The sequence below is a fragment of the Leiobunum rupestre genome, chromosome 9 (genome assembly GCF_980474605.1).
Source record: "Leiobunum rupestre chromosome 9, qqLeiRupe1.1.hap1, whole genome shotgun sequence".
NCBI lineage: Eukaryota > Metazoa > Arthropoda > Arachnida > Opiliones > Sclerosomatidae > Leiobunum > Leiobunum rupestre.
This window is the reverse complement of record NC_143392.1, coordinates 11,124,153-11,142,803: the sequence shown is the minus strand read 5'-3', so window position 1 is coordinate 11,142,803 and position 18,651 is coordinate 11,124,153. Positions and strand designations below refer to the sequence as shown.

The window sequence follows — 18,651 nt, the reverse complement described above, 5'->3', positions numbered from 1 at the left end:
ATTTTACTGCTAGAGTAAGATCTCCGAAATTCGTCTCACCTGTCCGATTAATTTGCTTAGGGGGAGGGTAGCTTACACTTCGAACACGAAGGGGATTGGTACCAACGTTAAAAATCGTCTCTAACGAGGAGACTACCCGAGGTGATTATCACCGATTTTGTTGAAACTAGGTGGGTACGTAGACCTTATGGTAACAAGAAATTTCACCAAGGGAAAAGTTGCAATGGACATTAGTTTTGCCATGGCAACCGAAAATGTTTTTGACAACACAGTCTGTATATTGTCCCATTGAAAATAACAATTGATCAATTTTTACGATTTTGATCAAATTGACCAAAATTCATCAAAATATCATAAAATTCATTTCATTTGTCAATTTTGATTTATTTTTTTTTGGTTTTTAAATTTGAAATTTTTTTTAAATTTTTCACAGGGGGGTACCCTTGGAAGCGCTCAGATTCCCATGCAGGGTTGAGAGTTTTTTCGCAATCAAATTCCCTGACTTTTCCCGGTTTTCCCTGACCATCTCTGGAGATTTTCCCTGACTTATTTTGTGCCAAGATTTTGTATTTTTTAACTTATATTTTGGTAAAAGTTTCCTATTTTTCAACCGAAATCAAATTCCCTGACATTTCCCTGATTTTTAGACTAATATTTTAAATTCCCTGATATTTATACCCATATTCAAATTCCCAGACTTTTCCAGGAATTCCAGGTTTTCCAGGTACCGTGGCAACCCTGCCATGTTATTTTCAATGAGAAAATATACATACCGTGTTGTCAAAAACATTTTCGGTTGCCATGGCAAAACTAATGCCCATTGCAACTTTTCCCTTGGTGAAATTTCACGTTACCATAAGGTCTACATACCCACCTAGTTTCAACCAAATCGGTGATTATCACCTCGGGTAGTCTCTTCGTAAGTATCAATAAATACATTCTCGCGGTGACATATTCTCGGCGAACCCGAATGCATTCTTGGTGAAAGAAGGGTTTGTCAAAAAATACTCACGTGCTGCGAAAGGGGACAATTCAGTCGGCGTAAATATACACACGGAGAATGGGGTGCAGGACGGAAAATAATCAGGCAAACCGCACAATGAAGAGGAGAGGGTTTCCACCGCAGAGTCAGCGTCGAGGTCAAAAGGCGCCCAGCAGTCGAGGCCGGCCATCCGAGGAGAGGACGGGGTGGAATGGTAAAGAGAGATTCCTGATTAAACTGTGTTCGCGGGTTTTGATCAAATGATAAGGCGAGGAAACGGGCTAACAAAAGAATGACCCCCTCCAGCTCAGTAGGAGGGGTCAGCGGTTGCAGATGTTGCCTGTTATTTATTACTAAACTCGCTATTACGCGTACAATTGGGAATTAAATAGCAATAATTGCGCGTCACTATTTTTATGGTTTGGTTAACAAAGAACGTAGTAAATCGTATTTTGGGGTTTATTAACATTAAACTTCAGTAAGTGGCAAATTTATGATTGAATACTGTGAAATAAATACGGTTTTATTCAAATTTAAGTGATTCCCCCTAATGCCATTATAAATTCAGCAATCAAGCAATAGATAGCGTCGATAAAATTTATAAAATGCTAACCAATATTTCAAAAGAAGCCCTTAGAGTAAGTACCGGATTTACTGAAGGCAGATTTTGGTGGGGGCCTATGTAAGTATTTAAGCATAAAAACGCAAAACTCGCGTGTCCCGAAGCTGAGTTTATGTCACGAGTATAATGATTTCTTGTATTTTGGTGGGGGCCTATAGGCCTGTGCCTAGTAGGCCTTAGAGGTTCTATTTCAATGCCTTTTATTTCTACCAGATGGCGATAATTTACACTTTTTGGTATGGACTAATCTACTTATTGGCTAATTTTTTCATCCTTTACACTTTTTGTTACCGATTTATTACGAAACTCAACTTCCAACACTATATATAGTTTTGGTATAAAACTACAAACAAAAGTTCAACTTGGGGAAAAATTCGGCACAAGAAAACCGCAAAAACCAAATTATTCGTAGTTTTTAGATAATTTAATATTTTTACGTTTCAGATTATTAGCGCCACCTGTTAAGACTTAACGTAAAAAAAAATAACCTCTAATGGAGATAACCAATGGATCTTCACCCTTGACAAATGTGTATAGGTCTATCACAGATCTCTGGTCTAAGTGGTCTAGCTTTAATATGAAAGTTATCATAGATACTGGAGATTTAACATATCATAAGTTTGTCAACTATCTATTTATCACTAAATATTTCGACTATGTATGGAAGTGACGTAAAATATGCTCTTATTCTACGAGCGGAAGATCGAAATCTGACATACTTATGTGAACACATAATTATAAACTTATGGTACTACTCCTACAGGTTTGTTGACAAAAACGTCAAAGAGTAGTACTAGAAGAAGTCAAAAGATTTTTTACCATTTGTTACAGTCGCCTTAAAGGCCAACTACATAAATCTTCGGTTTACTCTGTCTTTCACTGGAAGTAGGCTTACTGCAATACACGTGTGCCATGCAGTCAGCCTACTTCCAGTGAAAGACAGAGTAAACCGAAGATTTATGTAGTCGGCCTTTAAGAAGCTTAAGTAAGTTATCTTTTTACAAAATGAATAGCTACCGAAAAAGCGTCAAACCTGACGGAGAGCCAGCAAATCAACAACGCGTGTAAACGGCGGCAGGGGTTTAAAAATATGCGGAATCAGCCACGAATAATAAGCGCTTTATGACGCGTGACATTTGATTTCATATAAGCCCATCATCCCTCTACAATACCGCCTCCTCTGCCGGATGACTGCCGTATTAAAGTATTCAAACTTCACGCTCTTCAACAGAGGGAATTGTTGAGTTAGGAAAATCTGGTTAAACTCCCTTCTTTCCCCTCGCTACGAATCGGGGTTTACAAAATTCAATATAGAAGAGGGGGGGAGACAGGGGGAGTTGGTCGGGGAGGCTAGACCCCCGAAAAAGAGCATTTTCACAATATCAAAATGACTCCCCTTTCCAATCCGAATTAGGTTTGGGGAGAGGGACTGCTAGGTATCCTGGTAATAAGTAGCCTACTCGACGGCTGTGACACGTCCTAAGAGGGTGGATACGGTGGGGGGGGGGGGGGGGGCACGGAAGGCGATCAAAAGGGGTCTGCCAAAATTTAGCAGACAGAGGCGGGTTGCAACCCCGCATCCCAGGGCGGAGGGGGGGAGGGACCCTTCCGCGTTATGATTGACGGCTGACATTCCAAGGTGCTAATCCGTTCCTTGATATCCTACGACATCACCTCGATACGATACCGTTTTAAACCCCCCCTCGAATTGAGATCATAATCGATTGTTAAAGGGAGTATAACATTTTCAGGAATTTGGGGCAATACATAATTCCCTCCCCTCATTTTTTTAACCACGTGTTATACGTAGTGTGAAGTACAGTGGTTTTTGAGGAATTATCCCTGCTTTGATAGTGCCTTAAAGGAAAACGGCCAAGCTTTTTTAAATATCGCCTTATTTGCATATCAAAAGATCAACAAGACGTTCAATAAACTTACACGTATCTTATTTTGTCTTGAAAAAATAGTTTTTGGCCTAAACAGTTGAAACGCAAAGTAACGTAAGTAAGTATTTGGGTTTGAATCTTAAGGTATATCGCCAGCGCCAGCAGCACCTTAGTGAGCGATTTGCGAACTATCCTAACTTTTAAAATCGCGCAATTTAGGCTTAGGTCTCGTATAACTGGAACGCCCCGCACGTGCAAAGCCAATCTTTCGCGTCTTCTGCAGCGCGCGCTTTTACGTTGTTTTTCTGTCTCACCGACTTCTCACCAGGTGTGGCAGCGGACGCGCGCTTTTCAATTTTTCGAAATTTCTTAATTTTATTAAAATTTAACCACTCAATATATTTTTATGCGGATTATAGGGCTATCTAACAGGTTAAAGCTTGACCGTTCCCCTTTAACTTCTCATAGCTATTAGAACACATTTTGTGAATCTAAAACCACGTACATCATCATTAAGAAATTATATTTGAATAAATATCCAAACTATAATGAAAATAATTAATTTATAGCTCGGATATTGTTGTTTATATGTTAATTAAGGGTGTATTTAAAAAATAAACACTAAATATGAAACAATAAAGATTTCAAGTGAGAAAACCTCTTCAGGGCGGGCACGCTTCCTCTAATAGAAGAATAGACCTTTCTATAAATTCCTAGCTAAACAGGCCAAATACTTCCACAAAGACCGCATAGAGCTACTTCAGAAGGACTTGCAAACGCAGACGAATTTAAACCGAAAACACGAAACTACGCAAGACAGGAAATTCGTTTTCATATAAATTCAAATATTGCTGCGAGGGTCGAAGGCCTATTTTCTGAAGCGTCCCCCATAAAGTCGATTTTCAAAATATAGCTAACGTAGCCTACGTGAAGATAGTATATTTCAAAATATAGTAAGTCCATAACTGAACAATTAATAATGGTTTGTATAAAACTATAACCGATAAATGAGTATAATTTTGATCAAAAATCCACTATTTATCCAGACAACTAAGTTGGCAGGTTTGCCAGAGAAACCATTTATGAGCCGCCCTGGTTCATGAAAAATTGGGCTAAGCCTTCTACCTCTCTATACACAACCAAATCGTCTATTGCAGCGGTTCCCAATTTGTTTTTGGTTATGGAACCCTAAATTATCCACCTAATTCTGGCGGAACCCCAACTCATTTTTTTTACTCATCTTAAACTCTTGACACAAACAAAGATGGCCGCGCTGCGAATTCTCGGAACCCCTGTGACCCTTTTACGGAACCCCAGGGTTCCGCGGAACACCTTTTGGGAACCGCTGTACTTTATTGGGTGTTTCTAGACTAGCGCCATGAGCGAGAAAAGAGAGAAGCTATGGCGCACTCTCCCGAACAAAGAGGGTTCTACCGAGGGGTCGGACATTTACCAAAATCCCGTACACTTTGTCTAAAATCGCAAAATCTTTAAATCTATATGGTAAATTAACATTGAAATCCCTAAATCATTTCAAAAAGTAATGATAAAATCGCCAAAATCTCTACGAAATCCCGAAATCCCGTACAAAATAATTGCAAGTGTCCGACCCCTCGGGTTCTACTTAGGGCTGTGCGAGTACTCGGTCTCGAGTCCGAGTCGAGTACTCGGACTCGGACTCGAATATTTTAATTTTTATTACTCGAATGGACTTGCGAGCCGTTCACCGAGTCCTAAAAATTACTCGCAAGTCCAATTTTTTTAAGACGAGTCCGTTATTTTCCACCGAGTCCGTCATTTTTATTTGTTTATTTTTTTTTTGTAAAAGTCCCGTATTGGCGCTGCGGTAGCGTTAACGCAGTTTGTTTAGTCAGAGGTCACATGACTCACATGGTGAATAGTTCTTGTAGTAAGTTTTAGTAACCAAAAAAATCCAGATTCCAGATATTAAAACATTTTAATTACTTAAATTAGTAAATTAGTAAAATTACTTCTTATTATAAAAATTGTAGATAAGTAAATTAAGTATTTTAAATATTAATTACTGATTTAATTTTTAGGATGATTCTGACTTTTTAGCAATATAAGGCTTAGATAGGGCTCAACTGCAAATTGGGGACTCTGAATTAATTTATGACTCGAATTGGACTCGCGAATAAATTTAAGACTCGAATTGGATTCGGAATAAATTTAATGCTCATACTGGACTCGTTCGGAAATTTAAGACTCGAATATTGCTCGTGGCTAATTCTTAGGGACTCGAAGACTCGAATGAGTACTCGAAAGTGGGACTCGCAAATTGGTGAGTCCAATTTTTTGGGACTCGGACTCGACTCGAAATCCAAAAAAGAGGACTCGCACAGCCCTAGTTCTACTCCCTTCAAAGTTTACAAAATATCCACGAAATCGCGGTGAAAACGGGGTTTTTGGGGGAATTACGTATTCCACCCTGTTCCGTAACGTACAACGTCGAATTTCGATTCGGCGTCAAAGACAGCCAGTTATTTTACAAGCCGTCGTGATAGGACGGAGGGAGGTGAGAGCCATTCGTCACGACCTTCAAGAGCAGAGGCCCATTAGATGTCAAACGCGCGTCGACACTGACTATATCCGAATCTAATACTGTTTAGCGATTAGCTTCAGTCGCGTCCTTCGACGCCGAAACATTCGCTATTACAAAACCCCGAGAAATTGTTCAACGCGTGTGTAAAATTGAATATATATCTGATAACTCACGGAGCGCACGTTCGGATTAATCTTGTAAGTCCCGGCGATGAGTTTGATTATTTCGTCTTTGCCGTGTTTGGCAGCCCAGTGCAACGCTGTCTGCAAATAAGAGAAATTTACATAAGTTTTGTTATTTTTTTTTTAGAATTGGGAATTTGGAACAATACTGTTGTATAAAAATAAATACTTGTTAGAATTAAATAATCGTTAGAATTAAATAAACTTGTATTTACAAAATAATATATTTTTAATACATTTTAAAAATGTAATATATTATTTTTTAATAAATGAAAAAATATATTTTTAATAAAACAATATATAAATTTTAATAAAACAATACATAAATTTTAATAAAACAATACATAAATTTTAATAAAACAATACATAAATTTTAATAAAATATATAAATTTTAATAAAATATATAAATTTTAATAAAATATATAAATTTTAATAAAATATATAAATTTTAATAAAATATATAAATTTTAATAAAATATATAATTTTTAATATAATATAATAAATTTTAAATAAAACAATACATAAATTTTAATATATATATAATTTTTAATATAATATATAATTTTTAATATAATATATAATTTTTAATATATATAATTTTTAATATAATATATAATTTTTAATATAATATATAATTTTTAATATAATATATAATTTTTAATATAATATATAATTTTTAATATAATATATAATTTTTAATATAATATATAATTTTTAATATAATATATAATTTTTAATATAATATATAATTTTTAATATAATATATAATTTTTAATATATAATTTTTAATATATAATTTTAAATGTATATAATTTTTCATAAATATATAATTTTAAATGTATATAATTTTTCATAAATATATAATTTTAGAGAAAATATATAATTTTTGATAGAAAAAATAATTTTTAATAAAATAATATATAATATCAAAAATGTATTTATTTATACTCGAACTGAGTAGTGTTATCGTCCTTGGTAGTAGTATATTTGGACTTGGTAATATTTAGACACTAGGAGGCTCTGTGCCGAGATCTAAACTTAGGATTGCACAATAATTGTGAATATCAGTTCGGTGATAATTATTCCTAATTGACAATTATTGTAATAACATTATTTATCGTCTGTATGTATTTCCGCCACATTTTATATAATAAACACGAATTTGTTAAAATCAGCGGAAGTCTAAGAATAATATTAGTAGTGTACCAAGATGATGCTCGAAAAATTAGCTGCTTCCCCTAAAAATTATATCAGCCTAGTACCTCTAGTCCTCATTGGTTTCCTAGGGTACGTTCAGTAACGTAAATATGGGAAAAATCGGTTTTTACTTGATGAGCTCTCGTCGTCATAGTGACGTAGGAAGTTACTGAACGCTGTTATTTCTAGTCAGAGCGGATTTTAAAGATGGCGGCGAAAATCAGAGGAAGCGAAAAATATTATTTTCAATAATTAAATGAGTTGGTAAATAAAGAAATTGTTGACGACAATATTCTTTATTGTTGCAACGATCAGTCTTTTATTAAAAAGGCGAAAATGGCCATTGCAGTAGGTGGGGTATTCCAATAAAATGATAGAACAAAGCGGTAGAATTGTTGATTAAAGTTACAGGGGTATAATTTCAACTCCTCTGCCAGCTAAACTGCAAACACCGACGCGTTTGACGTCAAGACATCAAAATAAATCTTCTCCCGATATGGTTTTAGTGATGAGCATCGAATGCCCATCGTGACGTCAAATCGGAAACGCGAAAAATCGTACAGTAACAAAATGTTGGCATCGATTAATCATCGATGTTTTTAATAGGGACTTCGCAGCAAGCTAAGATGTCACTAGCTTTCCACTAACGCGAAAATGACGTCACGATAATACATAATAGATACAATAGGGACTTGGCAGCATGACGTCACGCCGTACCTTTGGCTATGGCCGCCATGTTGGTATTCTTTTTATTTTCCAATTCGAAAAAGTATGGGTGACGTATTACATACTACACGCTGCCAAGTCCCCTAACAAGGAGAGTACCCGAGGTGTTTATTGCCGATTTTGTTCAAAGTCGGGCGTAATGTAGACCTATATGAAATATGAAATTTCCCAAAAGGAGACGTTGCTATGGCAACCGAAAATGTTTTTGATCACTTAAAACAATAAAATCTCCATTTAAAAAAGCATGGGATTTACTGGGTTTCACGAAAATTTGGAAAAATTTTGAAAATCACGAAATGTGTAATTTGGGCCACATTTAGGTAAATTTCATCAAGTTTGGGTAAATTGAAACATTTTTAGGGTAAATTTGTAACAAATTTTGGGAAAATAAGGAAAAAATATTATTTTGGTTGTAAGTGGTCAAAAACCTTTTCGGTTGCCATGGCAAATCTAATGGGTAGTGCAACGTCTCCTTTTGGGAAATTTCGTATCTCATATAGGTCTACATTACGGCCGACTTTGAACTAAATCGGCAATAAACACCTCGGGTACTCTTCTTGTAAGTATCAATAAAAACATTATTGATGTTAATTCGGTCAAAGCCACCTAATGACGTCACCGAAACGTTTCCCACTTATAACGTCACAAGCTGCAAATCTCGTCCCCGTACGTACGAGAAAAACGAGCCCCTTTTTAAAACGAAGGAAACAATCCTTTGAACCCCCGCGACGAAATGGACCGGTTACAAGAAATAACAAAAAACATCGAAACAAAAGTTCGCCGAGTCACGAGGGAGGAAGAAAATGAGATTGGTGAGCACGACAGTAAAATGCCGGAGAGAAACTTTGCAGGGGCTGGAGCCACTCCAATAGAAACATCGTTTGGAAACATATATATACGGAAACCAGAGGAGGCAGAGTCGGGGGGAGCCGCGGGAACGAGTGTTCGGCATCTGGCGCCACCTACGGTCCAATATCGGCACGAAACACGGTTACGTCAGGGGATTAGCAACTTGTTCAATTTTCAAACTTGCCAAAAAGGAGTATAAGTATTATCGAGGCGCTACGGAAAAGGTGGCACTGAGGACGTCCATTACCAGCTCTCTCTGGAGAGGGGGGATAGCATCCCGGAACAGTTAAAAAGGGCGCGAAACAACCTCTCACCGGAATACACGAAAGAAGTTTTGTAGAAGTTTAATCCACAAAGAGCGGATACTAATTAAAGGATAAAAAGATCGCGCGCTGTCATGGCGGATAGCACGTGGCGCCATATCTAGCAAGGTTGCCATAGTTTTTTAATTCAAATTGCCCGACTTTTAAAGATTTCTATGACCATTTCATGTGATTTTCCCTAACTTTTTTAAGTCAATATTTAGCAAAAATTTTAATCTATGTTTTAGTAAACGTTTTCCATTTGCAACCAAAAGTGAATTCCATGAATTTTTTACTATTCCTTAAAATTCCCCGACTTTTGTACTATTTCTTAAAATTCGCCGACTTTTGTACTACTTAAAATTACCTGACTTTTGTACTACTTAAAATTACCTGACTTTTGTACTACTTAAAATTACCTGACTTTTGTACTACTTAAAATTACCTGACTTTTGTACTACAAAATTTCCTGACTTTTGTACTACAAAATTTCCTGACTTTTGTACTACAAAATTTCCTGACTTTTGTACTACAAAATTTCCTGACTTTTGTACTACAAAATTTCCTGACTTTTGTACTACAAAATTTCCTGACTTTTGTACTACACAATTTCCTGACTTTTGTACTATTTCTTAAAATTTCCTGACTTTTGTACTATTTCTTAAAATTTCCTGACTTTTGTACTATTTCTTAAAATTTCCTGACTTTTGTACTATTTCTTAAAATTTCCTGACTTTTGTACTATTTCTTAAAATTTCCTGACTTTTGTACTATTTCTTAAAATTCGCCGACTTTTGTACTATTTCTAAAAATTTACTAGACTTTTGTACTATTTCTTAATTTCCTGACTTTTGTACTATTTCTTAAAATTTCCCGACTTTTGTACTATTTCTTATAATTTCCTGACTTTTGTACTATTTCTTAAAATTTCCTGACTTTTGTACCATTTCTTAAAATTTCCTGACTTTTGTACCATTTCTTAAAATTTCCTGACTTTTGTACCATTTCTTAAAATTTCCTGACTTTTGTACTATTTCTTAAAATTTCCTGACTTTTGTACTATTTCTTAAAATTCGCCGACTTTTGTACTATTTCTTAAAATTTACCCGACTTTTGTACTATTTCTTAAAATTTACCCGACTTTTGTACTATTCCTTAAAATTTCCTGACTTTTGTACTATTCCTTAAAATTTCCTGACTTTTGTACTATTTCTTAAAATTTCCTGACTTTTGTACTATTTCTTAAAATTTCCTGACTTTTGTACCATTTCTTAAAATTTCCTGACTTTTGTACTATTTCTTAAAATTTCCTGACTTTTGTACTATTTCAAAAATTTCCCTACTTTTGTACTATTTCTTAAAATTTCCTGACTTTTGTACTATTTCTTAAAATTCGCCGACTTCTGTACTATTTCTTAAAATTTCCCGACTTTTGTACTATTTCTTAAACTTTCCCGACTTTTGTACTATTTCAAAAATTTCCCTACTTTTGTACTATTTCTTAAAATTTCCCTACTTTTGTACTATTTCTTAAAATCGCCGACTTCTGTACTATTTCTTAAAATTTCCCTACTTTTGTACTATTTCTTAAAATCGCCGACTTCTGTACTATTTCTTAAAATTTCCTGACGTTTGTACTATTTCTTAAAATTTCCTGATATTTGTACTATTTCAAAAAATTTCCCGACTTTTGTACTATTTCTTAAAATTCGCCGACTTTGTACTATTTCTTAAAATTTCCTGACTTTTTTACTATTTCTTAAAATTCGCCGACTTTTGTACTATTTCTTAAAATTCGCCGACTTTTCCAGGTTAAATCTCTAACGTCTTTTTACCAACCCACAATGGGATCGGATTATTTGAGTAGAGAATAATTATAAGACTGTCTCATCTAGATGGCAGCACTTTGTTATAGGAGTCGAATATATAAAGCAAGTGGCGGCTTTAGTATAGTAACTGAATGGTTCGCTAGATGTCATTTTCGACAGCGGATCCGATTGGTTGAGATTTCCAAAGCTTATAAACGGGGACTTAAAAATTGCCAGATATTTGCAAGCTTTTCAAGAACTAGTCTCTCGAATTGAACACGTTCACCGGCTTACGACCGAGGCTAAGTGTCCAATTTTAATCGTAAATTTATAATAAACATCTTTACCCGGGTCAGAAAAAAACCCGGTTTTTTTAATAAAAACCCAAAATCTGGTTTTGTTTTGGGTTTATAACAGGTTTTTGAAACACTGCATTATTTTATTTTTGTTTAACCGTGCATACATATGATATTACCAATCAACTAAAAATGAATATGAGTATTATTAGCTGTCTTACGTGACCAGAACAAAGTTTTAGTTTCATTTTTGATTTTGTATAAATACAGGGTGGCCAGGAAAATGCCTCGAAAATTTTATAGAAGAAATAGGAAATTTTCAAGCGAATTAAAGGAAAATATAGAAAAACAGTAGATAAAATAAAGTGAAATATAGGATGACGAAGGGTACAAAACGACGGAATTTTTTGGGTTATATACAACATGTGAAAATCTAAGGAATTTATAGGAAGCAGGAATCCATACCTCTACTTGGAATTCTTATCGCAACAGATTTTCGTCTCGATGTGGCTGACGGTTTTTTGACGTCACTTTGTTAACTTAACAAGCAACAACGTGAGAGGGGAGCGCGAGCAGTAGAGATATTTTCTCTCGTAGGCGGGGCCAAAGCCGTCAGAGTTATCTTACCATACACGATACGACAGGATAAGCATTCCAAGTAGAGGTATAGATTCCTGTAGGAAGGTATTGAAAATATAGGAAATGCGGTCGCCTTGTAAATGTTTTAGAAATGTAATCATTTTTGTAAGAAAATGTACAGACATTTTGGAATCATTTTTAGTTTAAGGCCTAAAATTTCTTCTGCCTGTCCCCCTTTAAATTAGGCCAACATGTTCAGCGGTTGGCCTACCACCAGGGTATTTGTGCTCCACTAAGTTAATTTAAAGGGGGACAGGCAGAAAAAACCTAGGCCTTTAAGTAAAAAAACATTGGTTTTTAAAAAACAATCACTTGGTTTAAACCATGAATTAAACCATGGTTTATAACAACCAGCCCTGATCTTTAAGATATGTAAAGGTATTATTTATTTAAAAGTTATTATCTTCGCCAGTTAAATTGAAAAATTTTACGGAGTTTCTCGTTGGGCGATAAAATTAAAATAATTCGCGATAGGTGGCGATACTCAACAGTTTTCTTTTTGGAGTAATACGAAAAAGCATCCAAGGATTTTTCTTAGGCAGCACAAGCGTTCGAAATTCCCATAATGACACAATACGTCAGAGAAGAAATTTAAAACGAGAAAATAGCAATCGCAGTTCGAAAATTAGTTTTTTTTTGGAGGGAAAATTACCACCATAAATAATAGCGCATTATCAATCGGAGTTAAACGTATATCTAAGGAACGAGGGAGGGTTTTACAAAGACGGATTCGGGAGGGGAGAAAAACGAAATGGAGACGGGTGTCAAACCCACTTACCAAGAAAAACTGGACAAGCGAAAAAACGGACATTGACAAATGGGCCATATAAGGCGCACCCCGCCAGTCTGTCGTTCAAAAATACTTTTCATTTCACGGAGCGAGAGAGAGAAAGCTCAAGAGAGAGTGCAGTTGGACCACTGGCTTATCGAAGGGAACTGAATGGAAATAGCTTTACGCTCTCTACCCCGGGAAAGTAAGAGGTCCCGATAGAAGCGAGTGCGGAACACAATCCTAATTGGAATTTATGCCGGAACGGACAATGATGAGGACAGACGTAGATACCACGGATCGTAAGACGGGGTATAGTAGTAAAATGGACTATTTTTTTGTCGGTTGGCGATGGCAGTGTGGATGTTGGCATAGGGGCGCCAATGGCTAATTGGACCCAGCCCCATAGGCGCCTCTCTTGGCGCAAGAATATAACACCCACGATGCTTCGCTAACTGCAAAATGGACTATAATATTGAATTGAGCGTTTCTTTTATTTAAAAAAAGGATCCCCCCAAAAAAAAACAAAAAACGAATTAGACAAATTTAAAGAATGGAGCAGGGGACTTGCTGGTAACTTTTTTACTGATTACTTTTTTCATTTATCAAGCTGCGTTGTAAAGGGCCAAATAAATTAACTTTTCAACTTCTTTAGAAAGCCATATAATTTCATTTGGTGTTTAAGTTCGAAGTTGTTTATTTATGGTAATTACTCTATTTCGTAAGTCAGGAGGTCACTTGCTCTCAGTAACGCTTTTTAAAAATTAGTCACTATTAAATATTGTATACACCTGTTTACCGAATTACCAAAAATATTCCGTTTTACAGTGATTTTTCACAATGTTTCAATGAGTTTCCGTGATTTGCCACAATGTTTCAATGAGTTTCAGTTATTTTTCAAAATGTTTCAATGAGTTTCAGTTATTTTTCAAAATGTTTCAATGAGTTTCAGTGATTTTTCAAAATGTTTCAATGGGTTGTCACAATGTTTTAGTGATTTGTCACAATGTTTCAATGAGTTTCAGTTATTTTTCAAAATGTTTCAATGAGTTTCAGTGATTTTTCAAAATGTTTCAATGGGTTGTCACAATGTTTTAGTGATTTGTCACAATGTTTCAATGAGTTTCAGTTATTTTTCAAAATGTTTCAATGAGTTTCAGTGATTTTTCAAAATGTTTCAATGGGTTGTCACAATGTTTTAGTGATTTGTCACAATGTTTCAATGAGTTTCAGTGATTTTTCAAAATGTTTCAATGAGTTTCAGTGATTTTTCAAAATGTTTCAATGAGTTTCAGTGATTTTTCAAAATGTTTCAATGAGTTTCAGTGATTTTTCAAAATGTTTCAATGAGTTTCAGTGATTTTTCAAAATGTTTCAATGGGTTGTCACAATGTTTTAGTGATTTGTCACAATGTTTCAGTGATTTTTGTTACTTAACAATATTCCGATAAGTTTCAGTGATTTTTGTTACTTAACAATATTCCGATAAGTTTCAGTGATTTTTGTTACTTAACAATATTCCGATAAGTTTCAGTGATTTTTGTTACTTAACAATATTCCGATAAGTTTCAGTGATTTTTGTTACTTAACAATATTCCGATAAGTTTCAGTGATTTTTGTTACTTAACAATATTCCGATAAGTTTCAGTGATTTTTGTTACTTAACAATATTCCGATAAGTTTCAGTGATTTTTGTTACTTAACAATATTCCGATAAGTTTCAGTGATTTTTGTTACTTAACAATATTCCGATAAGTTTCAGTGATTTTTGTTACTTAACAATATTCCGATAAGTTTCAGTGATTTTTGTTACTTAACAATATTCCGATAAGTTTCAGTGATTTTTGTTACTTAACAATATTCCGATAAGTTTCAGTGATTTTTCACAACGTTCCAGCTAGGAGCAACAAACACAAGGAGAACGCAGCTAGCCTTTAAACACGCTAACGAAGGGTTGTGTACGAATTTCATTGGACGAGCGTCACGAGCCTTTACGCTGAACGTTTTACAGGCGGGGGAAGGCAATTTCCGAATTTTCCCCTTCCGACGGCAGCAGGCGCTAAAGCGTCGAGCCAATGAAAAATGTACACAAGAAAATCTACGACTTTTGACGGGTAGCGTTCTCCTTGTGTGGGGCATGGGCCAAATAATGATAAATCCAGGACATGAATCTGGTACCTTCACACGTACTAAATTGGTCGTCCACCAAAAGTAACAGGCGGCCATTTTTGTAGCGGGGAAAAAGGAGCAAACAAAAAAAATTGGGAGCAAAATCAAGCAGAAATTTCCGGTTTCCGGAACGCCATCTTGTGTTGACTAAATCGGAATTCGAAAATAAGTGGCGGTTGTTATTCAAAAATCCTGCCATATTGGCCTCTCAGTTTTAGATTAATTTTAACTATTCTAGGAAAGTATTATATAATTATATATATTATACTAATTATGAACTTAGTACGTTTAAAAATAAGTACTTACTTTAATAACCACACTAGATATGATAACTGTGAATAAATATTCCAGGATATTTACTACGCCGACCACGTGTATTATTTCTGAAAACTGCCCCTAAAAAATATGCCCCGAAAATGACGTAGGTCCGCGATCGCGCGTTTTTCCCAATAGGGGGCAATAGTGGTCGGGTGTTAGCGCTATTGGACGGGTTTTTCGCGTAGAGTCATGTCCTGGATTTATCATTATTTGGCCCATGTGTGGGGTGTGGTGTTTGTTGCTTCTAGGTTCCAGTAATTTTCAAGGATTTCTCACAATGTTTCAACAACGATTTCGACTCATTCGTCACTATGTTTCAACGATTTGTGATTTCTACCCATTTTTGAGGGGCTGACCACTATCCGTAATCGGTGTACAAGCCCATAGCTTTGACTGTACTAAAATAACTACGTAATCGATTACAGACTTAGCACTACCAAAGGCTGTACTCGCTGTAGTCGGTGTTACCGAGTTTAAGGAAGTGGTTAGCTCCTGGCTCATTTTTTACGATTTCTGTGATTTCGACCCATTTGTCACAATGTTTCAGTGATTTTCACTTCTCAGTTTGTCAGAATTTTTTGTGATTTAAAAGGATCTTACGCAATTTCCGTTGTTTTCCCTTATTGGTCAAAAAATTCTGTTATTTCCACTGGAGATATGAAATTTCCAAAAAGGAGACTTTGCACTACCCATTCGATTTGCCATGGCAACCGAAAATGGTTTTGACCACTTAAAACCAAAATAAGATTTTTTCCTTATTTTACCCAAAAATTGTTACAATTTTACCCCTAAAATGTTCTAATATGCCCAAACTTGATGACATTTATCTAACTGTGGTCCAAATTACCGTTTCGTGATTTCAATTCTTTTTAAATTTTCGTAGCTAGGACCCTGTGAAACCGAGAAAATGCCATGCTTTTTTTAAATGGAGACTTTTTTTAAAATCGTCAAAAACATTTTCGGTTGCCATGGCAAATCTAATGGGTAGTGCAACGTCTCCTTTTGGGAAATTTCATATCTCATATAGGTCTACATGACGCCCGACTTTGAACAAAATCAAGTGTATAAAACGAAGTAGTAATGGGAAATAATTTTAGAAAATCACAGAAACATTGTCACAGAATTTTTTGACCAATAAGGGAAAATTAAGGAAATTGCGTAAGATCCTTTTAAATCACGAAAAATTCTGACAAACTGACAAGTGAAACATTGTCACATATGATTTCGACCCGTTTCTGTGATTTTCTAAAATTATTAGTAACTACTACCCCATTGATATTTTAGCCTGCGCCGATATTATACAGGAGAGCCAAGGGGGTTTAAATTTGAGTGAAATTTACTAGGGTGTATCAATTTGGGGAAATATTAAATTAAAATTAATTTAATTAATATCATACTGGAAAATCGATAATTTCGTAAATTAAGTTATTCCGTAAATTCGGTAACACAGGAACGTATATGGCCAAGGCTTACTAAAAAAACCGAAGGGAATGTAAAAATAATTGGCATGTCCAAAGTGGGTTTGAACGATTGCGGATAATTGTTTGACAAGCTAACAAGAATGTAATGAAGTCAATCGGAACTTGCCAAAAGCTCGTTTTTCAAGAGCCCCCTTTCCAGCCCTCCCCTCCCCCGGGGTCTTCTACCCCTCACGGACTATACCTCATTCACGAAAAGGAAATTTGAAATGCAGTCCCTCCAACCTTAGTCAATGAATCAGTGGAGAGAAAGTCGAAAAGTAAAAGCGAAATTTTCTCCGTCGAAAGGTCGTAGCAAAAACAAACAGCGCCCCGTAGCGTCACTCGCTTAAAACGAAATCCAGTAACCATTTCTTACCCACCGTGGTGCGAGTACACTTTTTTGTTTTTAAAAAATTAGTTTTGGCCAAGAATAATGGTTTCTATCACCAAGGAGGAAGTTTCCAAATTTTGTACCTCAAGTTGGACTACAGAGGGTTAAACGCTTCTGTAGGCCAAATTTCAAGCCAAGTTTCCCAAAAGTACCAGCTTATGATAGGTTTTACCTACTGCTACGAGGTAAGGTAAGAGAGGAACTATTTGAAATTTAGGACTAATATTTTCAAATGATCATGTGGCCCTTTAAACATAGTTCAAATAAACAGGGTTGGAACTTCTGATTTTTTTTATGAATCAAATTCATTTTATTTAAATTGGTTTAATTTCTGAATTTATTGGTTTTTAAATAATAGCTTTTGCTATAGTTTAAATTTTATAAAATGAAGTATTTTCCAATTTTTAAATGTAATCTAATCCGGGTCCTAATTCGCGATTTAAACAATTATTTTTATCGGTTGTTTTTTTAATATTAATGTTCTGAAATATTTAATTTTACTTGATTTTTACAATGTTTTATGAGTTTTACAGATTCGAAGTTAATGTATAACTCATAAAACCTAGTAAAAATCAAATAGAAAATAATTCAGAATATTAATATTAAAAAAAGCAACCGATAAAAATAATTGTTTAGGACCTGGAGTAGATAACATTAAAAATTGGAAAAAGTTTTAATTTTAAAAAAATAAAATTTATTATATCGATAAAAAATTGTAACAGGATCTGTAAATATATGCAATTCAATTTGTAAACGGGTTAGACCCCTGATATATTTTTTTAATCTTTTAAACAAAATTTCTTGTGCACTTTTTAAATATCATTGTCATTTTTCCAACCTAGTAAATTTGTGAAAGTTGCTAACTCTTAAACAAAATAAGTATTTACTATTTAGTTTGAGTCTACTTTTGAAAATTAAAATAAAATATATTGTAATTTAAATTAAAATTAAAAACACTTGATTTCAATTAACCAACCATTTCAAATAGGCTAAAATTAAATAAAATTTTAAAACCAAATGATACTTACATACTAAAAGAGAGTCCATGTTCCCAGTTGAATAAAAATATGTCAATTAGTTTTTCAATGAATAGATAGCTGATATTTTAACTCACCCCCTATTTAAAAATAAAAATAATTGTCAAAAAATTTGCAACTATTTTTGGAAAATAATGAAAAGACTTACAGAAATAAAGTCCTTATATTTTCAAGAGAGCATGGAAAATAAAAAAAATAAATATTACAAAAAAATTATATATTTTTAATTATTATTAAAAATTAATGGAGTAGACGTTATAATTTTGGGGTTAAGTTGTACCATAAGTAACATATAATCCCATGGTACATTACTTTATGATATAAGTTAATGATAATCGGCATAATTCCATACCTCTACTTGGAATGCTTATCACGGCAGATTTTCGTCTCCATGTGGCGGACGGTTTTTTGGACGTCCCTATGTTAACTTAACAAACCACTACGTGAGAGGGG

General features: G+C 34.7%; 1 protein-coding gene across 3 annotated transcripts in view; it reads right to left on the bottom strand.

The window, feature by feature from the left end:
* The window catches only part of sowah (ankyrin repeat domain family member sosondowah), a 35,782-nt gene that overhangs the window by 9,923 nt on the left and 7,208 nt on the right, over nt 1-18,651 (bottom strand). For 2 of the 3 annotated variants that reach the window (XR_016473701.1, XM_090158035.1), the window contains exon 7: nt 6,227-6,341. Coding sequence is in view for 2 of the 3 variants with exons in the window: in XM_090158035.1 (XP_090014161.1) it covers nt 6,227-6,341 (115 nt within the window). In the remaining variant the exon portion in view is untranslated. The remainder of the gene's footprint in view (nt 1-6,226; nt 6,342-18,651) is intronic. The other variant, XM_090158036.1, reaches the window with a different exon arrangement.